The 24,548-nt window shown below is 35.5% G+C and overlaps 3 protein-coding genes across 9 annotated transcripts in view; 2 read left to right on the plus strand and 1 right to left on the minus strand.

Moving 5' to 3' along the window:
- LOC124408977 (ABC transporter G family member 20-like) overlaps positions 1–9,721 on the plus strand; it is a 42,968-nt gene extending 33,247 nt beyond the window's left edge. For 4 of the 5 annotated variants that reach the window (XM_046886348.1, XM_046886346.1, XM_046886349.1 and 1 more), the window contains 13 exons: positions 2,350–2,594; positions 2,702–2,879; positions 3,396–3,489; positions 3,683–3,916; positions 4,412–4,539; positions 4,723–4,954; positions 5,096–5,273; positions 5,611–5,726; positions 5,830–5,900; positions 6,444–6,532; positions 7,085–7,261; positions 7,471–7,557; positions 8,100–9,226. In XM_046886348.1, the coding sequence (XP_046742304.1) occupies positions 2,350–2,594; positions 2,702–2,879; positions 3,396–3,489; positions 3,683–3,916; positions 4,412–4,539; positions 4,723–4,954; positions 5,096–5,273; positions 5,611–5,726; positions 5,830–5,900; positions 6,444–6,532; positions 7,085–7,261; positions 7,471–7,557; positions 8,100–8,317 (2,047 nt within the window). In that variant the 3' untranslated portion in view covers positions 8,318–9,226. Of the gene's footprint in view, positions 1–2,349; positions 2,595–2,701; positions 2,880–3,395; positions 3,490–3,682; positions 3,917–4,411; positions 4,540–4,722; positions 4,955–5,095; positions 5,274–5,610; positions 5,727–5,829; positions 5,901–6,443; positions 6,533–7,084; positions 7,262–7,470; positions 7,558–8,099; positions 9,227–9,697 lie in introns of those variants that run through there. The other variant, XM_046886347.1, reaches the window with a different exon arrangement.
- A 1,322-nt stretch (positions 9,722–11,043) lies between these two features.
- LOC124408595 (nicotinamide/nicotinic acid mononucleotide adenylyltransferase 3) lies at positions 11,044–18,550 on the minus strand. 2 transcript variants are annotated; one of them, XM_046885625.1, is made up of 6 exons: positions 18,275–18,550; positions 17,366–17,781; positions 17,101–17,202; positions 16,844–17,007; positions 15,364–15,742; positions 11,070–11,228 (listed from the first exon to the last, which is right to left on the minus strand). In XM_046885625.1, exons 1-6 carry the CDS (start codon positions 18,348–18,350, stop codon positions 11,199–11,201), a joined length of 1,167 nt encoding a protein of 388 aa, XP_046741581.1. In that variant the 5' UTR covers positions 18,351–18,550; the 3' UTR covers positions 11,070–11,198. The 2 variants fall into 2 exon arrangements, with proteins under 2 accessions (XP_046741582.1, XP_046741581.1); XM_046885626.1 differs by lacking the exon at positions 15,364–15,742 and having other exon boundaries at positions 11,044–11,228; positions 18,275–18,549.
- A 346-nt stretch (positions 18,551–18,896) lies between these two features.
- LOC124408596 (vesicular integral-membrane protein VIP36) lies at positions 18,897–22,980 on the plus strand. 2 transcript variants are annotated; one of them, XM_046885627.1, is made up of 7 exons: positions 18,897–19,151; positions 19,687–19,802; positions 19,910–20,107; positions 20,328–20,490; positions 20,633–20,799; positions 20,892–20,955; positions 21,101–22,980. In XM_046885627.1, exons 1-7 carry the CDS (start codon positions 19,025–19,027, stop codon positions 21,250–21,252), a joined length of 987 nt encoding a protein of 328 aa, XP_046741583.1. In that variant the 5' UTR covers positions 18,897–19,024; the 3' UTR covers positions 21,253–22,980. The 2 variants fall into 2 exon arrangements, with proteins under 2 accessions (XP_046741583.1, XP_046741584.1); XM_046885628.1 differs by having other exon boundaries at positions 18,900–19,151; positions 20,328–20,485; positions 20,628–20,799.
- Positions 22,981–24,548: the final 1,568 nt, after the last annotated feature.

Consider the following 24,548-nt stretch of genomic DNA (forward strand, 5'->3'; position numbering starts at 1 on the left):
TTTCGTCCTTGATCAGCCGAATTGAAGAATCCGGTGAACTTGGAGGCCGCACCCGAACTGGTTTCGATGTTTTGTTATATCCAGATTCTACCTTCGTCAACTTTTTTTCGTCCCAAATTGACTTGTTGCCTGCTGCAGCTGCAGCGCTGATTTAAAAAAAAATTTCTTCTTTTGCAATTATCGCTTTCCTTTACGGTACTTCGGAACTCTTATGAAACGTCAATCGATGCCGCCAAACTATCAATATCCGGTCTGCATTTCTGGGTACTATTACTGTCGCTTAAACCTTTTTTCCTCCTGTTTTTTGTCGGTTATTAAAGTTTCAGATTTTCGAGCAGCAGTTTGTTGATTGTTTTCAAATTTTTCCTCTTACGTCGAAACGTGATTCACCGATTTGTTCGTCGTTGGATAATCGTTATTCTGACTCATCGTGTTTTGTGATTTCATCGGAAAAATCTCTCGCTCCAGTTCATCGATCATCAACCTGTTTGAGAAACTCTGTTCCTTTACCTTAATCTCTTCCTTCTTCTCACGATAATCGATCATCAGATTTTGCCACATTTTTACTTGTGAATCCAATCCTTTCTTCATTTAAAGAACTCTTCGAAACCCTGACGTATTTCTGCATGCTTCTCCCCGTGTACACTGTAAAAAAAATTCGATGTGGACTTTTACAGAACATTTTTACTGTCGATCTAACACTATTTGATGACAAGATCTGACGTTCAAGTTCTGAATTGACCACAAAAAATGTTCTATAATAATCCACACCGGCCATTGTTAGTCAATTTTAAGACCGCCAATTTTTGACAGTGTAAATAGCATGAAAATTAATCGGATCGACCTCGTGCCTCGATCATTATACCTTTGTCCAAAAGTTTAAACACTCTCGCTAGAGTTCACGTATAATGCAATGTTAAGTGCGAAGCGACGACGCGAGTCGAGCTGACTAATGAAGTGCTAATTGTTTTTGACATCAGGATTTATAGACCTCCGAGAAAAACAACTGTAATAGTGTAACCATACATGGGCGAAGAAACGAGCCGACGGCCATGTTTTTACTTTCCGTTTTCTGCGACATTCTGAATGCTTGAAATTATTAGTTTTGCAAGGAATCGGGCTTATTAATTACTCGGACGTATGTAAACAATTTGCGACGTGATTACGCGCTACGAAGAAAGAGAGAGTAAAATAATTCCCAAAAAAGACTGGCTGTATATAACCTATACATACCTACATAGAGATTCGCATCCGCAAATCCCTTTCACTTTGCATAATATGGAACGCGAGTGTAATTTAACTCTAAAAATTTTAACGCATCCAGGACATTGGTGATTGGCCAGAAATCGATAACTTTGTAATTGATATGCGATTAGTCGGTTTTATTTGGAAGACTATTTTATACCAAAGCATCGACGATAAGACAGAGTTTCTTTTTTCACTTTCAGTAGAAAATTCAATGGTGCCAGATATTTGTTGATCAGATTCAATATCAGTGGAGTTTTGTTGAATTAAATATTTAACGATGCCAACATGACGAAAAAAAAGAAGCTTCGATATTTGACTGACCTCTTGTTTATAATTCTATGATTCTCTATTTGTAAGAAGATCTTCGTATGCAATAATTTTATAAACACTTACTGTACTAAAATTGGTGCAAAAGTAGGTGTAGATTTTCGGTTAAACAAGCCCGTTAAGACGATACTATAGTCAGTCTTTACCGACCGAGTAAAATGTCACTCATTTTTATTATTAACAAAGCCCTCACTGATGTGACTCATCACTGATGTGAAAATGTCGAACATAAATATCTAAAAAAAACAATCTCAGTCTCATGCACGATAAAAGTGCTACGAAATGCCTGCAATTTAATTAGAGAAATACATATCTCGGTATTATCATTGCGCGAACGAAACTTTATTTTGGCCATTTGTACTCGAAATTGGATGTAGAATGGCGTTATAGATGTACAGATTTTTTGCGTCATACGTAGATTCAGGTAATAGTCAAAAACGAGGCAAATTCTACTCGGTCGGTAAAGAGAAACTCATCGAATGAAAAACATGAGAAAATGACAAAAAGCGACGTGAACTTGCTGGTGAAAATATAGTTGAATAATAATATCTCTATGATGTAATTAATACGACAAGGTGTTTATAGCCGAAGTTCATCGTTTCAACATTCTCTTCGCCATTACAGGAACCCCATATAGTCGAATGTAACTAGATTGGCTTTAGTGACATTATATCGTCTCTGTTTCGTTAAACTTTAGTTTCAACACTCTTTCAACCCGATCGTACACCCTGTAAATCCTTAAACGATGTTTTCCACAATTTCCCCGTCTTGCAGCTACGGTCTCCTGGGTGCCAGTGGCTGCGGCAAATCAACCCTGCTCTCGTGCGTCGTTGGAGTGCGACGCCTCGACAGCGGTGACATTTGGGTCCTGGGCGGCAAACCGGGATCCAAGGGTTCCGGGATACCAGGACCCCGAGTTGGCTACATGCCGCAGGAAATATCCCTCGTCAATGAGTTCACAACGGCAAACGCGATGTACTATTTTGGCCGCATAAGCGGCGTCGAGGACGACGTGATCGGTAAGTTTTTCCTGAATCAATTTTCTTCCTCATTCAAGCGCGACGCGCAAAGCAAAGAAAAACAAAGGACACCAAAACATTTCATCTAATTATCCTTCGCTTTGCAGAGGAGAGGCTCGCGTTTTTGACAAAATTGTTACACCTCCCGCCGAGAAATACTCAAGTGAAACACATGAGCGGTGGACAACAGAGGAGGGTGTCATTCGCTGCCGCTATGATACACAAACCAGAATTACTCATTCTTGACGAACCAACGGTCGGATTGGATCCGGTATTGCGCGCGGAGTGAGTTAATCTTCGAGATTATCCATTTTACATTATAGAGCGCCGTTAATTGAATAGTTTTTGGATGCGATTGATCCAACTCTCAATGACGTCAGAATATTGTTCACGTTTTTTAACGTCTTGTAATATAAAATTTTCATGTGCGAAAATTTTTTCAAGAGGAGAAGTGTAATTAACAGACCAGTCAACATATATGAAATTACTGGAATTCTATCGATTCTATAACGTTCTGGCGTTCATGTACGTTATGAAATTTTGTACTGAAACAGATTTTCGCGTCTTTGCAAATTCATAACTGTGCAGAGCCTCTTGTGTTATTTGGGTATTTTCTGCTTTTTTTCCCACATATGAACACGCGATTCTTTTCAAACTATGGATAATTGTATAGGGCAAAAAAATTGCAAAAATTTGAGTATAACGTCATTGCAATATCAGCAACTAAACTGAAACTGCTAGTCGATTTTCGGCATTGAAATGAAGACATTGACTATACATATACACACCGTGACATTTCAGCATATGGGAGCACCTGATAACCATCACAAAGGAAGAAGACACGGCCGTTGTAATAACGACACATTATATCGAGGAAGCGAAACAGGCGGACAAGGTAAAATATCGAAAGATTATACGTGTATATATGTATAGGTGTACAGACATACGTGAGAGCTGTATTGGTGTGAGTAAGGTGAGCGAGTGATTTCCTTATTGTATGATATTTCAATATTATGTATACCTGTACGTGCAGAAGATACCAAAAACCAATGTCGAGCTTTGCTTTTACATATCTATAATGCATACAGGTAGGGATGATGAGATGCGGACAATTACTAACGGAGTCAACGCCTGGACAGATTATGTCACAATTTCAATGCCCGACATTGGAAGAAGCGTTTTTGACGTTGAGTCAGAGGCAGGCCGACAATCAAGAGAGAGGAATAACCGAAGTTGTTAGCAACGAGGTGACGTCTCACAATCCTACGGAGGTCAACTCGTCGACGGTTTCACTTCACAACGGACATTACAGCAGCACCGATGTAGGATATAAAAATATGGTTATTGTTTTTTGTTTTTGTTTTTTTTTTTTTATTCATTTTTTATACAGTTCCTAGAGAAAAATCTATGAAAATGCCTATCGTACGATCACGATTTAAATACTAGTGAAATTATAAGAAAATTTGACGCAAGTAACTATTTAGTGTAATTATAATTGTTAATGACACACTTTCTGGTTATTGTAACGTTTAATCTATTTGTTTGTGCTTTACCTCCATCTTTTCGGTCCAGTTAGGGTCCAACATCGATTCATTACAGTAGATACAAGAAAATATAGCACGAGTCACAATAATCAAAAAGAATAGTAACACATGCTAGATTTTTTTTTTACGTAGCACTATGCATTTTTCGGTCATGGTCAAAAGTGAAAACAGTTCATTAGAATGTATAGTAATTACAACTATAAGTTTCTCTGGGTGTACTTGAATTTTTTTCACTGTTACATCTCAAAGTCTAATTATGGCCGATTTTTCTAGAATATAATCAGCTCCGAGAAACAACAGATAAGGGACAACGAGGACATGGGAAAAGTCGTGACAGCGAAATGGAAAAAATTCAAGGCTTTGCTCACCAAGAATGCTTTGCAACTGGTCAAACACCCGGGGTAAGTTTGTTTTGTATTGTTATTACTTTTTTGCTCTTTAATACTTTCTGTGGAGGCAGATGAAGAAAAAAGAAAGAAAGAAATTCACGATATAGAAATTGAAGTATCGATTGAAGTAAAATAATGTCTAAAAATTTTTGGACAGGTGTTGAATGTCTGTTTATTCAATATTTCGTCTTTTAGAGGTGTCACTTTTGCAATGATATTTCCCGTTCTTCAAACGTTCTTATTCTTTAACGCGATCGGAGAAGATCCGAAGAATTTGCACATGGCCGTGGTGAACAAGGAAGCCGGAAATTGTAACTACAGCAATATTTGGGGCGAAGTTAATTACTACGAGGATACCGAGGATTGCGATTTCGTCGATTTGAGCTGCAGGTATTTGCACGGCTTCGACGACTCCATCATCATAAAGGTGAGTTGAAAGTTGAGGATTCTCTCGCAAATTGGAATTTGCAATTATTTTTACACGAGATTTATCATGCGGTTAATTATCGCTCTCAGAGATTGTTCATAGAGCGTAATTGACTATTGCAATTCAATACCGTTTCTCCAGGATTATTACCCCGACCAAAATAGCGCCTACGAAGCTGTTAGAAATGGAAAAGCTGTGGGCGCGATGTTCTTCAGTAGCAATTTTTCCGAAGCTCTTCGGAACCGAAGGGACAACGCTAGATATTTAACCGACGAGGAACTCGACGACAGTGCAGTGCAAATATCGCTCGACATGGGAAGTGAGTGTAACATAATGCCGATATAAACGTAATTGGAGCGGGGCGGGCAAACCGGGGTACCCTTAAAATTTGATAAAAAAATGTTGTTTTTCAAAATGCTTTTTAAATAGTCAAATATGACTTCTATAAACATTATTGAGCATTATTTTGAATTTTCAAAGATTTAGCGTACTTGCGTCCTCGCAAACTAAGTATTTCCTTAAGTACCTCGTATTGCCCCCCCCCCCCCCCCCCCCCTCCATAATTTATGCAAACTTTTGGCAACTGCATGAATCGTATATATAGCAATTATCGTAAAGTTTTTCTACACACTTGAAATATTATCATCGAATTACAGATCGACAGATCGGTTTGAACGTGCAGAAACGATTGTTCGATCGGTTTTTCGAAATTCAGGACAGCATAATGCAGGAATGTCACATCGATCCGAGATTCGGTGAAATGCCGTTAAGGGTGAGTCAAGAATCCTCGTTAATAAATCAACGACGCATTGTTCTATTATACGATATACATATTGTACCGATATAGTTATATTTAAAAATATTCAATCTTACAGTTCGAGGAGCCGTTGCTTGGAAGTGTTGATCAGAAATATTCAAATTTCATGGCACCTGGATTTTTACTCACGTAAGTAGCAGCATTCGATTGTTACTTGTAGTATGAAACCATTAAATTTGGCAATTAACTGACGGTTGCATATGCTTCGCGATATTCTCAACGCATTTACAAGCGTACCGCTTATCCTCATTTCTCTTCTTTTTTTTCCATTTTAGTTTTCTTACCCAAGAACATTACAAGGAATATTGCGTAGATGCGGATTTAAAAGTATTATAAGATGCGGTGTGATTACAAACGGTTTTCGCAATCGTTTATTTTTGCAATTTCGTTTTTATTACACCACGGCAGCAGACGAACGAATCCGTCGCTTTGCTTTTGAAACTGACGAAATTGATATGAAAAAAAATAATGCAAATCTTATTACTATGTACTTTCGATTACGGAACGGTTTTCGCACAGTCTTTGTTTTTTTTTTCTTTCTCTTCTTTAACGACACTTATTGCAGCAGTGGCGAAAGAATAATATACATAAGAGAACAAAAAGCATCGCCAAAAGAGAAAATAATTCGCAAGGGTTATTAAATTATCTTGTACCATTATAATTACATTTCAGGGTAATATTCTTCTTGGCAACCTCGCTGACGTCCGCAATCATCATTTCGGATCGTGTTGAAGGCGTGTGGGACAGAACATTAGTAGCAGGTAATATAATTTTTTTTATTTTTAGATTGGTGTATTCATTTCTAATAATACCTTTCCGTATAATACTTTCGTGATTTTTTCCACAACCTGCGAATATAATTATGAAACATTGCACGGCGAATAAGAGGGTCTGAAAGTGTATAGACAAAAAGAATACTAACATAACTATGGATGAAGATGAAAATAATTCAACTCTGCAGATCGTTAACTTCACTTTCAATCGATATCGACGTACGAGAGAAACTTGTAAAAAATCCGTTACTGGCGTTTAGTGTAAAGCGTATTTGTATAATATCAGCTATAATATAACGATCACGAAGTGTCTTTCATAAGCGAAATTATTGTTCTTTTTTTGCTAAGTAGAAAGAAAATTGAGCAGCAGAGGGGGAAAAAAAACATGCGAAAGAGAGCCAAGAAATCATTTATTACCATACGCTTGCCTTTTTTTCATCCAGAGTATAAAAATGGCGATTAATTTTTTGTCGTACAAATAAACATCTATCTGGCTGTACTTCATATGATTGTTGTTTTTTTCTTCCTTTTTTCACGCAGGCGTTACCGTACAGCAAATTCTCGCAGCTCACGTCACGGTGCAATTCGCTTTGACCTGCCTCCAGGTAACGTTGGTTCTATGTGTTGCACTTCTGGGATTCAGTTTACCATGTCGAGGACCTTTACTGGGTGTAATTGTATTGGTCCTGATGATAGGATTCTGCGGCATGTGTTACGGTGAGTAAAAAAAGCCATAAGGAATACAAAATCGGTGTTTCCGTTTCTAATTATTGGACTCTTTTATTATTGAACTTATACTAACGAAATATTTGTTATATATACGTTTAAACGACCGATAAATCTAATCAATCCTCTTTGTATATCGTCTTACTAATGAATAACCAACGGTTCTATTAAAATTGCATTATATTAAATTATCCATGCAGGTTTCTTCATCTCAGTAATGGTATCGACTCATACGGTAGCCAATTACGTATCAACGGGTAGTTTTTACCCCCTAATTTTACTGTCTGGTAAGTTTTTATCGATTTCCTTCATTTCTTTATATTGCTACATACGAATCGAGCGTGAAACCTATATTATTTGCATAATAACTTGTAATAGAAATTTGTATTATACGATGATTATAACTGTATTATAACAATAGAGAAATCGTTATACTACAATAATGCCGTATAAAAGTGTATACGTATGTATTTGATCGAAGATTGTGACCGCCAATTTGGATAAACGGTGACATACGTTTGGGACGTATTATCAATTACGTGAGCATTGGGCTAAATGAATTTTTAATTTGATGGCGAATGTAACCTAGAATATATCATATTTCGAGGTCTTGAACGAAATCTTCTACCTTCGAACAATTCTGGCGGCGATTAATACAATTACATTGTGTAAAATTGAGTCCCATGCGTACTCTATTAAAAAAAAAAAAAAAAAAAAAAAAAAACAGAGAGACTGAAAAACAATCATCAGAATTTCAGGGATAATTCATCGCATACCATCTTTGTTACTTTCACGTTTTTTTCACCCATTAATTTCGGTATTTTTACAGGATGTATCTGGCCGATGGAGGGGATGCCGGTATTTTTGCAATGGATAAGCCGCATCTTGCCAACAACGTTACCTTCGCTCTCGATGCGAGCAATGCTCGAGAAGGGTTACTCGATAGACGAGTTCGAGGTGTATATAGGATTTTTGATAATAGCCGCATGGACCGTGGCTCTGATGATCAGCTGCATACTTGCCCTGAGATCAAAGACAGCGGGATAACGATGAACTCGTTCGGATCGTACGCTATGAAATACGCTATGTATACTCGTGTGTATATATGTAACAATGTACGATGGAAATGCGTACATTTATTTGCACTGTTTAGCTCAATCTCGATTCGTCGCCATATAATTGTGGCTGCGGGTGATATCACGGAGTTGTTACTCTTCGTAACTCCCACTGCAGTATTTGATTCGTGTATTTTCTTTATTTTATTTGATTTTTTTTTTTTTTTTTTGTCAACAAGTATGATATAATATTTGTCTCTCTCTAGACATGCATGGCTAGTTATGAATAATCTTCATTAGGCGCTCTTTTGATTTTTAAAAGGAAATACAAGAAGTAGAAATACTACTTAAATTTTCAACGAGACAGAATTAGGCATCGTATTTTTAATTAGGCTGCGGTTAATATTCCAAACTGTATTGTTTTTTCACTGCTTTGTTCGTTACGATTGGGTTAATATACAAATATTGTAATTTTCAGTGGAAAAATTCATTGTTACAATGCGTGATTGTGAAATTTCTCAGCAGGTTTTTCATTTCCATTATCGTGTATATTCAACTTTGCATCAATATATGGATAATTGATGTGCGAGTATGAAAATACCCGAATTTGTAAATGTCATATATGACTTTGCGTTGTGAATTTGTTGTAAATTTGAGATCTTTTTTAATATGTGTAATATTGTAACCTACCCTCTAAAACTGTGACACAAATACCCATAAAAATTATAAATCACCTGATGCGACTCAAACTACATACATATGTGTATATAATTAATGTATTATAATAACCCGCGTTGATATATACACGTTTTACTACATGAAATAAATTATATGTAACTATGCATAAGAGTAACATACACACGAAGAAAGGACAGCGCTCAATTATCGTTAATTGAACAAAGAACCGAGAAAAGAATTAAAAAGAAATAGCACTTCAATTTCTAATATGTAAAAAAAAAAAAAAAAAAGAAAAACAACAAAAATTGAAAGGATCTTGAAAAAAGCAGTTGCGGAAAATTCGGTACCGTGTATAATTATACAATGATAGTAACAAATATGCGCGATAAATGAAAAAAGATTTACGTTTTATAATTATTTCTAGGATACAAAATTTCCTGCACATAAAACTTTTATAATATCGAATGTTTGATACATATTGTAAATAAATTATTTATAAATATTGATAATTGCCGGGTTTTTATTTTAATTTGAGTGTGTTATAAAGTCAATGATTGTAAATATACATAATTTTCTTGTTTTTTTTTGAACAATTTTATTTTCCAATCATGATATACGCAGGTATATATAATAATTATAGAGTCATTCGATTGGAGCGTTCTGGACGCTCTTATTTTTCATTTATATAAGATTAATATATATATATATATATGAATATTTGACAAACATATATGGTACATATTTTTTCTATAGGAATTACAATAATCTTTCAAATGTATTCGAGAAAGATAACCTGAAAGAATTCATTTCAATTTTGATTTCATCATTTTTGTTTGTGTTCCTAATTCATACAATTGAATATTGCCTGGAATAACGATCGTTAAACTAACACTTGGAACAGTTTCGAATAAATTTATCGTAAACACGCCTTATGATCAATTAATCAATCATTAGTTTCCATATATCTTTCAAAATACTTCCTTTTTTCGTTCGTTTCGATCACGAACACAAAAAAAAATATATATATATATCGTATCGTCTTCTTTTTTCGCTTAAATGTTCACCGACCATCTTCGATAGCGTTCGGTAGGAAATATCGAAATGATAAATTCTAATGATAGTAAAAAATATACTATAAACTCTCGAGCTTAATTGCTCCAAGATTCTCATCTCCTTATCACGTGCACTAAATGTATATAATGTATATAAGATTCGAAATATATATCTATGTAGGTATTATAACGTACTGAAAGTATAATATCTACTAACTTGCGAAGTCCTGCAGCGCAGTGTCATTCTATGTTTAAAGAAAGTGTAAATTAACAATGACTAACAATTAATTGTTTGCTTGATGAAAAAAAAAAAAATAATAATAATCAACACGACTATAAGCTGTATTTCTACACATACATATGTCTAATTGTATACATCGCTATAACCTGTGAAATAATTAATCGGGTTCACTTGTCATATTATGAATGCAAGAAAAATGTACATTTAATTAAGAATAATTACAGAAAATTTCTTATTAATATCTCTTTTATAAAGCAAAGAAGAATCGCAGCAGATAAATGATATTTAAATGACAGATAAACCAATAATTCAGAATTCTGTTATAACATTCAAAGGGGAAATTGGAAAATATTGAAACGAAACTGTCCCGTCAAAATTTAATTTTCTTTTTTTCCTCTATAACTCCGATTTTCAATCAACTTCATACAATGTAAATAATATTGATAATTGAATACAATTCACCAGGTAATTTAATATAACCACGCTTACCACAGCCTTTTGTAAATATAAATAATACATATATATGTATGTATAGATATAATGTACGTACATAATAATATTTAATTAATTCTTGCTACATTTCCGTGAGCACGAGCTGCTGGATCATTAATATTGTCCCGCAATAAGTTAAAATTCTGTCCAATATCGATCAATATCAAACGTGTTTATTATCATTGTATCATTTATAACCGGCTGAATGCCCGCGTGATCTTTTTCATTATCTTTGTCATTGCGGTTGAATGTACAATCTTTGCTTATGGGACGTTTGTTATTGGCTTTGGTATTATCGTCATTATTGTTATTATTATTATTACTATTATTAGTATAATTGTTAATGGTAAGACAGGGGCCGCATCGGATGGGTATGGAGCGAGCAGCGACAAGATGGTCAACTAGTTGTCTTACAGAAGGCATGCAGGTTTTGCCGTTCCCTGGAAAACACATTTAACATGCCGCGTCAGATCCAGACTACACACTAACTTCTTCTTTGCAAAACTACACACACACACACACGCGCGCGCAAACACACAGATCATCAACACAGCAATCAAACACTGCAAGGAATCATTCTTCACTTAACTCAATTCCGTATTTTTATTAAACTGACGGTAGCTTGTTAAAACTCAGAGAAGAAACTATAAAACAGTCGTGAAAATATGAATATACATAGACGTGGGTATATTTGCATCGAAGAAGTTGTGTAGGCTTGAAAATATAGGTAAACATGATTTATTCAATTAAAAAACAATAGAACAAAAGAAAACTAAAAAGAAACACAAGTAGAAAATAGGAACGTTTATGATTACGATTAACATTTATGTAAAGGAAGTAGAAAAAGCATGAATATATATATATATATAGGGAGAGTAGTAATTGTTAACATTCTATTAGAATCTTAGCAGCTATGAAGCGTATAACTATGTATGTATGTGTATTTGAGCAATTATTTATTTAATTTGCAACCATATGTGAATTTTTCTCTTGTATTTTCAAATTTAATTATTAATCATAGTAGTTCGAATCATTACACGAATGGTTGCAAGCTATAAATATAACTGGTAATACTGTACAGGTAACACGTAATATTAACTTGCATGTAAGGAAGAACTGATGAATGTTTTTGGCTTTGAGCCTCCACAATGCTGCTGTACTAAAAGCATTCGATATCTAGATAGATGTTATAACCTATATACCTATGGAAAGATGTCGAAGCGATTTTTTGAAGTAATGGAAGATAAACCAAAGAAATGATTGTGGAAAGAAAAAATTTTTAAACAAAAACGCATACCATGCACTACATGACGATTCGATACATACATGTATATGAGTATACAATGTCCATGTAACGTGTATTGTATGGATATATGACCATTTAAGGGCGGAATTTTCTTTGTTTCCGCTAAATTTATCGCTTTCTTCTAATTTTCAAGGAAATCATTATCAATTTTTTTTTGTGAATACATAAAAGATAAATGAATCTTCATGTCAAATTTCGCATTGATCCGTTGTGTAGTTTCTTTGTCAGGAAATTAGAAAAAAAGCGATAAATTTAGCGAATAAAAAGAAAATCCCTCCCTAAGCACTGTTGTGCTCATTAAATTCAACATTCAATTTAATATATATATGTATATATATACACGAGTATAAACGTATAACGTTATACGCTTATGTTTAAAATTTTTGTTTTTCGTTTAAATATTTTACTCCAAATTGGAAGTTTACTTTTAATATCGAGATCTTGTATAGTATATAATATAATTTATTTACGGTTAATCGACATAACGAATATTCTATATACTTCAATAACCGCGAATTATGTAACAAAATCAGTTTTTATATCTCTATTTCAGATATTTATAATATAGTATATTTAAATAGGATTGTCTTTTAACCACAGGATTGTAATAATCAAGATTTCCAAACGTCGTAAAAACGTCGGATTAAATTCTATAATGAAAATCCTTTAAACTTGTGAGGCAAAAAGAAAATATACAGTGAAACTCAACGTTCACGGATTCAAACAAGACCGCGTTGATCGGGGTGACTCGTGAATTCCAAACAACTAACGAGCAGTGACAAGCTACATAGATTTCTCTCGACTTATGTCGATAAAAGGAAAAATATGTGAAAAAAAAATGAGTTACTATTCTTTGCACAATCGAAAGAATGAATAAATTGTCGTACGCGTTAACTACTCAGTAATTATCTGTGTAGCAATTTAACCACATACCTATAGATGCACAGAAACATTAATAATTCGTTAAACGTTTGTACATCCATACATGACAACATTGTAATTGTACGTGTACTTAATCCGCATACATGCATGACACAGAAACATTAATTTTTGAAACAGTGAAGGTATCAAAGGTGTGTTAGGGTGCGAAGTGAGAGACGATTTTCTTTCGCGCAGTTTTTTTTTTTTCTCATTTTTATCGTATAAATTTCTGCGCTGAATTATTCTAGATTTTTTCTTCTTTTTCGCTAGTCTCTTGAATCTCGACAACGCAGATTTTCTTCCGAATTTTTGTTTGAAGCGGGTTTTCGTGAAAATAAAAATGTACGGTTTCGTCGGAAAACCATCAACTACAGAGCTGTTTCTTTCTCGCTGATTATTTTTATTCCGTGTTTAGTCAATATCATTTTCACCATGTCGCTGTCCCTTATCTTAATGTTGGCACGTAAATTGGCGCTGTCAGGTGTGAGATCGTTCTCTGATAGCGTGAAATTTTCGTTGGAAGAATTGATAAAATTCTCTGTAAGCGAGTCAATGTCGTTGACAGACTTTTGGAGTTTTTTCAGCTTGGCGGAGCGCTCGGTGGTTCGGTTCGATTGTATGTTGTCAGCCGACGCGATGAGCTTGTTACCTTTGAACCGCTGAAATCCTCTCTCCGGAAGTTTTATGATCTGTTTAGATTGCTGCAAGTTATCGACCGAGGAATACCGCCGCTTGTCCTGAAAGAACTTGGAGCTCGAATCGCTTATCACGAAGGATCCTTTTCTAACGATTCTCTTCCCGCCATCGCGCTTCGAACCGATGGGCAAGTAATACTTTGGCAGCGATAATTTGGCAGAGTAAATATTAACGTTCTCGTTCGACGAACCTATCCCCTCCTCCTCGATAGCGTTCCCTGATTCTTCGCGATTATCGTTAACGCTGTTCTTCGTTAAGTGTAAATTCAACCTGGACGAGTCTCTCGCAAAAGTCTTGACGCTGTTGTCCAAGCCGCAGTTCTCGATTTCAAAATCATCGTTGTCCACCTCCTGATCCCTACGGTTCATTTCCTCGTCAAATTCATCCCCGCTTTCGTCCAGCCGAGTCTCATCCCTAATTTTTTCCTCTTTGAACTCCTCGATCGCTTCCTTCTCTTCCACGAGCGTCGGCTCGGAGTCGGCGTAGGGCATTATCAGGTCGCCTTCGAAGTCGGCGTTGATGTCGTTGCAGATTTCGCACAAATCGCACTTGTCGCCGATTCCCGGGGCTGATTTTGGTTCGAGAATATCGTTCGAGTCGAGGTTGCAGGCGCTGCAGATGTCGCACTCTGTGGAATCGTCATCCACCGAGCACGTGCTGCGGTTCGATTGTACGGTGTAAAAGGTCTCTTGGTTCAAACTGACCTCGGTAGCACTCGCGTAACAGCACTCGCTGCAGAAGTTTGCCGTCGTCATGAGCTGCGACGTGCTGTCAGATTTGGGCTTAAGAGTGTCGCTGAAAGAGATCTCGAAGCTCTTGTACGACATGGACTTTGAACTGTCGCTGCATTTTATCGACTCGTAGCTCTTCGACTTCTTGGAACCGGTGTCGAGGCCCATTTTTGAGCTCCTCTCCTGCGGGAGGGTGAATTTTACAGAATCCAAACTCCCCTGGACTCCGAATTGCGACCGAAGCGCCCGCTCGAACAGCTTGACGTCCTTATCGTCGGCGGTGAAATTCAGGTCCGTCTGCGAGGCTGAATTTACGCTGTCGATCTCGTCGCACTGCGTGCAGCCGTCCTCCTTAGTTTTCGACGCTTTTGTCTCTCCGGGCAAAACCGGCAAGGAGTTCTCCTTTCGTACGACGCTCTTTTCTACGCTGTCTTTACACTTCTTCGGACTCTTGCGCGAGTTGACCAAAGACTTTAGGTACTTTCCGTCTATTTCCAACGTCTCTCTGTTCACCGCGCATTCTTCGTTCTCTTCTTCAACGAGAAGCGTGTCATCTACTTTCGAATCCTTGTTTTTTGCACCGTCGTTCGCGGCTCGTTCGTCTCTTTCCTTAACAACGGTTTTTTCCACCTTGGTTTCTGCAATATCCAGTTTCACATTCGAATTGTCTCGATTCTTTGCCGTTGCTGCTGCTGTACGTCGGTTGATTTCAGCGTTGTTTAATTTCTTATAACTTAATTCTAAAAAATCATTCTCATCTTCGATAAGTGCAGTTAAATTATCCGAACCGCGATCTGTGTTTACGAATGAATTGTGATCGTTATCTACTACAATGGCGTTATTTGTTAAGCTGATGTTACTGTGATCATTTTTTACAGTTAATGAGGGATTACTTCGGTCGGAGTAGATGCATGAACCTACCTCGTCGAGAATATGAGATTCTCCGGTCTCTGTCGCAATGATCTGCTTCGCCTGTCCAGGGTAAGCGCTTTTCATACTGTTCAGAAGCTTGTTATTACCGTTCTCTGACATAACGCTGATGAACTTATCGCGTACCGAATCGTTATCATCTTCTGTCTTACCGATTGGTAACTTGCAGTTGGTATTATTTGCAAAGTTTGAATTGTTCAAAAAATTCTTCTTCATTATAGAATCGGGGATATCGATCGATATGATTTCCACGGGACTCGGTGTTTCCATTGTAATATCACTCGGCGACGGTGTTAAAAATGTATTCTCATACTTTTTATCTATGTGCAAATAATTACTTTCGATATTATTTGGAGATTGTTCCAACTTACTTTTGTGTCCGATGATATTTGGCAGCGTGAAAGAAAATACAATTTTCCTGTAAACTGATTTCAGAATAATTTTGTTGATGATTAAAATTTAACGATTTCTTCATAAAACTGATCAAAGATAAGTTCATTGGTAACTTATATTTACTTTTTCTTTTTTATCTATACTTTGTCGACCAATTAAAATAAACCTGATACAAGTATAAAATAACGGAAAGAAAAAACCAAGGTTTCGTGTAAAAATATATAAGAATTCTATGTGTTTTTTTTTTTTTTATTGCATTTTTTGCATGGCTTATTGCACATCGTATAAATTACTATTTTTTTTTCTCTTTAACAAATAAACAATATATATGTGTATGTGTATAAAAAAAACACGAACGTAAAATTAGTTAAAGTGTTAAACTATAATTTTCCTGTACATCTTGTAACTACATCTCAAAGAAGAACAATAATAATACTAAACTATGTGTTTGTACATCAAAGTCAATTAGAAGAACCGTTTTTGGCAAACAATTAAAATAACAGTAAACATTTTCATAAGTAACAAGCTAAATCCTTGCTTATATTCTCATTTTCTTTGTCCATTTTGCTTTTCCGCTTTGAGCATAGATTAATGTAAAACCATTAGCTAACTAGTTCCTTACAACAGATGAACTTGACACACGGAACAAATATAAAAATTCTAAACACTAAACATTTCAACAGAAGAAAAAACAATGTAAGTCCCTGGCCATATTTACATATTAACTAAAGATAAAAAAAATCTTTACTAAATTAACTAAGATCTGCGTAGATCTGACACCGACATTTACAGATGTCTTGAGAGATTGTCTGTACATAGATGGTAATCGTCTGACTCGCCAATCAGAGGAAACAATGAAGTAAAATATACGACCAATTTAGAGGTGAACAAAAATTGAAAGTATCATCCAAAGAAAATGGTAATTTCATGATCATAATTTTATGATGTATTTTATAAGTTTTTTCGTAGTTCTCGTCCATCCAAAAAGCGAACAGACCAGACAATAGACAAATCTCCACTGTCGACAAATGTATAGTAACGGTAAATTCATTTGAATCCTAATGGCATAAAAACTCACATTGCTGAGGAATGTCTAGCATCGTATATTCCATGTTTGTATATGTAGTCAAGAACCGAATCTTGAAGAAGGTACTTGGCGCTTTCTCCGCGTCTTAAAGCCCTCCGAATTTTAGTGGAACTAATTTCGTTCGTTATCCATTCGGTGACAATAATGATGTTGTGCTGAATAAAAAATTAATTGAAAAAATTTGTTACAGTGAAAAATATGAGTTTTCAGGAATAATAAAAAAAAGATATCCGTTACGATGAACTCACCATGTATTTGGTAAGGAGATCCGAATCATATATGAATTTATTTGGGTTCGAACCTTCCCTGGTCACAACGACTAGACCATGCTGTCCAACTATGGCGTCGAGCTGAGGAATAATAACAAAGTGGAAAAAAGTATGAGACTTTGTTCACTTGGGTCATTACTAAACTTAATGAAAAATATACAGCGAAATTAACAATATTTTTATACACAGTCTCATTTCATGTAATATATCTGTGAAAACATTTGGTGATAGCTTCGATGCTTACATCTTCTTCTGCCCACAGACCGGGAGTACCAAAGCTCTCGAGGAGGTCGGCACCGCATAACAATTTCACTTGGATGGGATTCTGCTCTGCATTTGCATCTTTTCTTACATTGTCTGGTATCCAGTCCATGTCCTCGATCTCTGAGTGATGCTTAATATCGTATGTATCAAATAGCCAAGAATTTAAGAGGTTTTGATGGTGTTGTATGGTGACTCGTGTTTTTGTCCATCCTTCCCGCTTCGTCTCCCAATCGCTCAGTCTAATCCAATCATTATTTTGCAGTGCCAACCTGAGCATTGCGCATCTGTGAGTTGCACTCGTCAATTCTTTCTTACCATAGCCGTCGTGCACTGGCGATATCACGCCGCCTATTACGACGTGTGATCCCATTTTGTGGAGATGATCGCGGGCAATTTCTGTTTGTAAGAAATAAATATGTATTATGTATTTCTTATCACATTAATTATTAATTATTGTCGCATGTTTTTTCTTCAAGATAATCATATGACAGCATTAAAGTGAACAGAAAGTACTTGGATACAGAGTTAGTGAAGCGATATGCTAAGAATACAGTGAGTTTTGCTAAGGTGAATTGTTGATTTATGGATAGCAAGTCATCCTTGTCTCACTCCTTTCCTGAAGACATTACAAATAGTCGTTTCCAAAATTATTAAATGTGGATATTTTGTTGTTGGAGATTGAAGAGATTTTCAATTGTAAAGATTTTTTGCCACTTATAAACGAAGAGGGGAATTGAAGGGTGGGAAGAGTCGAAGTTTGTTGATTTTGACATGCGTTGAGCGTTCGGATCGGGATTAGGTTCGGGGATATATCGATCGCTGATGACGATGACGGGACGGTGAAAATGAAAACTGACGGAACATATTTTTACAAATTACTTCAACTAACCGAACATTCTTAGATGCATATTCGTCGGAGGATTATAACTTCCGCAGGAAAGAAGTATCACCTTGGTCGGCGCCATTTCACCTCGTTTTACGTGATTAATACAGAGCTACATCAACTGACAACTGTTTAACCGTTACAACTGAACTCGAGACTTTTCTTCGGTGCGATCTGATATGAAATAGCCTTGTGAAATTCGTTTGTAAATTCCTGACCGCAACACGTCTCTTCGAAGACGTCACACCGCCGTCATTAGCGTTTCGGCCATCTTTGATTCTAAGCCGTTGATTTCATTTTTTTTTCAACCGACCTTCACGTTTTAGTTTTGTCCCTGGAAATTGCGCAAAAATTAACCATCTTGCTTAACTCCATGGTCAGTGGATAACGATTATGTCACGGAGATTCCACTTATGGAAGATAGCCAACTAGATGGGCAATAGATAGGAAACCTTGAAGCATAGGACACTGATAAAAATACGAGATAAGTGATAACCCTACTGATAAGGTTGGCAAGACTGACATGAGTAAAGCGTTTGAGAACGTTATGCGATGAGTCCGCCGCCGGCTGAGGCGATCAGTTATTCAGTTGAGTTCAGCTTTGGTCGACGGAGTCTGTGGACGGAGTGATACGTCATCGCTTGTGGTGATTGTGTGATTGCGGACGGTTTTAATACATATATATTTTTTCTATCGTTTAGTGAATATTGCTGGAAGATTATTGAAATTCCAATCCGGCCTTGAAGCAACCGTACAATGATCATGACTTTCCCGTGGTGCTATGTCTTTATCACAGGATTATTGCTGTTCGAAACGTCCAAGGGAGAATGGAACACGAGAGATTACCTCAAGCGAGAACATTCCTTAATCCAGCCGTATCAAGGTACATGGTATTTCCGTATGTAGTATATATTCTCCTATGTGCGTGCATACGTCGTGTATATTTATCTGCGTATATATTAAAATATCATTATCTATCTATGCACGGTTTTCCGTATACGATCAACTCCCCGGTCGCACGTGTCATATGCTAATTTGACGATTTTCGTACGCGTTAATAGAATAAAGCATTTCGAAACCGTACGGCTGCATGCTTGATAATATTTTTGCAGAACTCTTTGAAAGCTTTTCCTGGTAACATGAAGTTTCGTTGTACTGTCAAACGTACAGGTTATGTTAGACGGTAGAGATTTTTGTTTACATTTTGGGCAAAATTACATTTAAGATTAACATTCACACCTTGGCTAATTATTGTCTGAAGATTTGGCCAAAGATTAGCTATTGATATAGTTCTTCAATTATCAAGGTGAAAGTACCAGGAAAAGATGACTCGCTTATTTCGAAACTAAAGTGATTTTGCTTATCTGTTCATTTGTTGCTTAACAATTTTATTCTTCTTTATTCTCTTCTTTCCATAGCTACCGGAATGACGATACCTTATTGGGATTTTGGCGGTGTGACAATAGTGACAAATAATTATATCCGCCTAACACCAGATGTCCAAAGTACCCAAGGATCGCTATGGAATTCAGTAGTAAGAATTGAGTCTAATGCATACAAAGGGAGATATCTCCACAATGACCAAAATGCTATCATCGAAATTTGCTAAACTCAAAAGACTCAGTGAACGATATTTTACAGCCATGCTATGTCAGGAATTGGGAACTTCAAGTACAATTCAAAGTTCACGGAAAAGGGAAGGAATTATTCGGTGACGGACTTGCCATCTGGTATGCCAAAGACAGAATGGAAGGTGGCCCAGTTTTTGGTAACAAAGACTTTTTTCAAGGGCTTGCCATAATTTTGGACACTTACAGCAACCATAACGGTCCACATAATGTAAGTCAATGATAGTAGACCGTGTCTCATTTAGGATATAATTAAAAGAGGCTGATATCGGTTTATTTAAGATGAGCTCATCATTATCATTAAGCCGTTTCTAATCGTACTCCACAAACATAGGAAATTTTGAGTTTGGTCATGATGCGTTACGAATGAAGTAAACACGACAAGTAAGAAAAACCACGTGTTCTAATACTTTTGAACTACTTTTTTCCAGCATCAACATCCCTACATCTCAGCGATGATAAATAATGGGACTTTGCACTATGACCATGACCGTGATGGAACGCATACGCAGTTGGAAGGCTGCGAGGCTAAATTTAGAAACTTTGATCATGACACTCATATAGCTATAAGATATGAAAAGGATACCTTGTCAGGTAATATGTAGATGCATGGATTTCGTAATGAATTGTTAGAAATGCGGAAAACTCGGATAAAATTAAAAGATTTTATTGAAAACTTGAAAATCAGACGATTCATCTGATTATAATTTGTATTTTTATTTTATTTTTCAAACAGTATCTACTGATCTCTCGAACAAGGCGGCTTGGAAGGAATGCTTTTCCGTCCCTGGCATAAAGCTTCCCACAGGTTACTACTTCGGAGTTACAGCAACCACTGGTGACCTTTCCGATAATCATGACGTAATATCAGTCAGACTCTACGAGCTTGACCTGCCCGACGATGTGAGTGATTCTGATTCAGTTTATTTTTTTAATCAGTTTGAATCTTTCATTTATTCCTAATTTTTTTTCTTTTCCCATTTTCCTTCTCGTAGGTTAAAGATGAAGAAGACAGATCTCAAATTCTGCCTTCAGCAACGCATTTCGAATCTCCAAGAGGTAAGAGTAAAGTTGACTCAATTCGAATGCATTCAAATTCGCACACTAAATATACGGAAACTATTTGTAAATTGGAATATCCTCCATTTTTTTTCTGAGACAGCGTACCAACTACGATTCATCATATTATTCTTTTTCTTTGCAGAACATGTAGAGGACCCTAAGCCATCAGCTTTGAGTGGTGTCAAAACTTTCTTCTTGATGCTCGTAGTCGCAATTGTTTTGATCGCAGCGCTAGTACTGGGAATTATGTATTACCAGAAGCATCAAGAAAACAGTAGAAAACGTTTCTATTAAGCGATACGTCTGACAGTGCGTGCGGAATGATGCAACTTTGTACTGTGAGAAGCATTCAGTTGGATAAAATAAATCACGTGGTTACAGTGCTGTTGAATAAATATTTTAAATATTGCGAGATCAAGAGAATTTAAAACAAGTTGTAAAGAAGTAAATTATTACATGAACTGGTGTTCAATCTATGTGCAGATAAAATAATTTTTATTTATCCAACTGCTAGTCACAGTCAGATCTCTCATAAAGTAACGGGTCAACCATGTCTTCTTGCAGTTCATAGTAATACAGAGGTAAACAGACATTTGCATGTGTTTCACATTCTCATATCTAAATGCGTCTACCAAAAAAAAAGAAAGAAAAAAAAAACAGGAAATAAAACCTGGAAGAAACGGAGAAAAAAAGGAGGGGAGAAAAACGAGAAATTCGCGTATTAGTTATATAAGTTCATAACCGAATCTAACAATACCTGTTCTAATTGGGAGACTTATAATCATAGCCATTGCGTGAATCAAAATCTATTAAACAAGTGTACATTTTGAACGCTGAGAAAAATTGTTATTTCTACTCTCCAATGATTGAAACGTAAAGTAAAGTCGCGAAGATACGAGTTAAAAGGCTGCTGATGTTCTTATCGATTGTAAAAATACAATAATATTGATAATAATAAGAAAGTAATAAATATTTTGTCACTAATATTATTTTATCTCCAAGACGGATCAGAGAGCATAAATTCTGTGAAAATGATTCTTAGTGATAGACAATTTCTTTTTTACCGTATATACTTTGAATAACGATTGTTGTTTTCCCATAGTTAAATATCATAATATTGCACTCGAGTTTTAAGCTAGTTAAACGTCACCCGATGGGCAGCTAGACAGAGTGAAACAATTGAAAGTTTAAAATCTATCATACAATGAATATTGTTTCAGTCTCATTATGTTCCCAACACGCCATCGCGTCGTTTGATTTTATCGATTCATTTTTAAACACGAAATGAGTGCATACAGCTGTAATAGCAAAGGCAATATGCTGTCGGACGAATGAGAATGACTTTCGTATGGAAAAATATTACCTTCTTTAACATCCGCGTTGTTATCTTATTATATGAGGGTTGTAAGAATGTGTGTACGTTGAATTTAGCGCGAATCGCGGTGATAAGACTACTTTTTGCTATACGTATAGGTATATTAATCGCGACTGTAAATGAAAAAAAATTTACATATATGTCAGAGATATATGAAATAAATTAGTGCATTGCGTGAATCTGAGGGAACAAATTTCTCTGAATGTTTATTTAAATGAATATGGAAGTAATTGTGTTGTGTTTATGGAGTCTTCCAGCTCAATAGAACCAGTCTCAGACCATTACCTCTGATATTAATACATCCTTTTTTCATAATTATTCCAAATTGTTGCATTGTATTTGTGATAAAGAAAGTAGGATATACCTGTTAATTTATTATCAATAGTTGCTCATAAAAATGTTGTCATTTGTAGCTTAGAAATATAAAGTTGTGAGATTCTTGGATAATAATTATCTTTTTATAAGGTAAGCATTGTCAGTGGCTGGTTAAGTTTGACCGGAATACCTAGTATATGTATAGTATGTCTTTCTAATGATCGGTATCAACGATTAATCACGGATGGAATTGGCGAAAGCAAGTAACTCAATTTTATGAAATTAAGAATTTATTAGTCAATAGGATTGGGAGAAAGATTTTAACTGAAAACGTAAAGAAAAATCTCAAAGAAACATCACACAATCGATTCTCGATCAAATGCAAAGACAAAAATAAAATATATTATAACAATGAAACGTTGCATGTATATTGTGATCGATTAAAAACTTGAAAGAATTTTTGTTTTATTCGAATATGCTATAATAAATACCTGATGACTGAGACTTTCTAAAATTAAGTAATGTTTTGGTGCATAAGACTTTGAAGAAATTGGTTGAATAGCTCAAATTTGATAAATTTCTTTCATTTATCATGAGTATATCCAACCGATACACCAATGAATCAGCAATAACTTGGAACAATTTTTCTTTCCTACAAGTCAGTTTGAAAAAGAAAAATTCTGTGAACCGTATATATATAAAAGGATAATAATGATTATGAAGACAAGATATTACCTAATATAGATTTATTATTCCTATGTACATACATACATAAATAACTAATTATATTGATTACACATATACCTAATGAAAATTAATTAGTTTATTAAGATATCCCCAGGTTTCTGAGCTAATCCGTTTTGTTTTTTCTCTCGCGCGAAATTTCATTAAATTATTGAGACTGTTAAATAACGGACATAACATAACTGAAATTGATCACTTGTTATGCATCGTTGCCAAATATAAATAACAAATAAGTATTCGAATAGAAAAAAAATTCACTGCCAAATTCTGCGGTATGTCATAAATTTTTTTAACCACTTTTTAGACACAGAAGTTGAATTTCTCTCTGCGTATACCGATGATAGAATTGCGGAATTAACATTGTGGAAGTAAGGACTCATTTGTCACAACATTTGCTTATCTTATATTTAATTCTTTCAGATGAAATTAACAAAAAAAAAAAAAATACATTGGCACATTTGTAATCGTTAGAATTATCTAGTAACTTGATAATAGTCTCCATGAATAGATCAGGAAAAAGCTACAATATATAAACTAAATACATCAAGGCACACAGCTATCATTTTCATTTCACTCCACTTGTTTGCTCACATATTGGCATATTGGTCATTATTGTCCTTTCATCCGACGGTGTAAGATACATTTTGGATTTCACAGCTTTAATAGCGCAAAAATCCAGTTTATCTCTACCGTCAACATTTCTACGCGATCCTCTAAACGTTCAACATTGATATAGATATATATATATTTGATTTCGTTTTTCTTTTAATTCTGAATCGAAAACTTAGCAGACTTTCTTTTTATAAAATCGAAGTACAAACCTAATAATTCGGGTCTAAAACTTTATAGACCGTTTGGTGTCGTGTTATCAACAACGAAAAACTCAATACAAATAGATATTGTTTTAAAAACAGTTCCATACTACGTGCAAATGGTATCAAGTGAATAGAAACTGTCATTTACAATAATAATATGCATCAATACAATTACAGTTCAACGAAAATTCAAAGTAATAATCGCAGCATGAGTTCTGTTCTGTTATCAAGATTAAAATTATAACAGTCACATGATTCAGCATATCGAAATATAATAAAAAAATATCATAGTTTGTTTTATTGTTTTCTGTCTGAACGAGTAGGAGTAATTTTCGGAAAAT

Source organism: Diprion similis, chromosome 8, assembly GCF_021155765.1.
Source record: "Diprion similis isolate iyDipSimi1 chromosome 8, iyDipSimi1.1, whole genome shotgun sequence".
Lineage (NCBI taxonomy): Eukaryota > Metazoa > Arthropoda > Insecta > Hymenoptera > Diprionidae > Diprion > Diprion similis.

Coding starts and splice junctions, on each gene's coding strand:
- LOC124408596 (XM_046885627.1), top strand. CDS start 19,025: ATGATCATGACTTTCCCGTGGTGCTATGTCTTTATCACAGGATTATTG. Junction 19,152..19,686: donor CTTAATCCAGCCGTATCAAG/GTACATGGTATT, acceptor TTCTTTCCATAG/CTACCGGAATGACGATACCT. Junction 20,108..20,327: donor ACCATAACGGTCCACATAAT/GTAAGTCAATGA, acceptor ACTTTTTTCCAG/CATCAACATCCCTACATCTC.
- LOC124408595 (XM_046885625.1), bottom strand. CDS start 18,350: ATGGCGCCGACCAAGGTGATACTTCTTTCCTGCGGAAGTTATAATCCT. Junction 17,008..17,100: donor ATCTCCTTACCAAATACATG/GTGAGTTCATCG, acceptor TTTTTTATTCAG/CACAACATCATTATTGTCAC. Junction 15,743..16,843: donor GCTAGACATTCCTCAGCAAT/GTGAGTTTTTAT, acceptor CGGACACAAAAG/TAAGTTGGAACAATCTCCAA.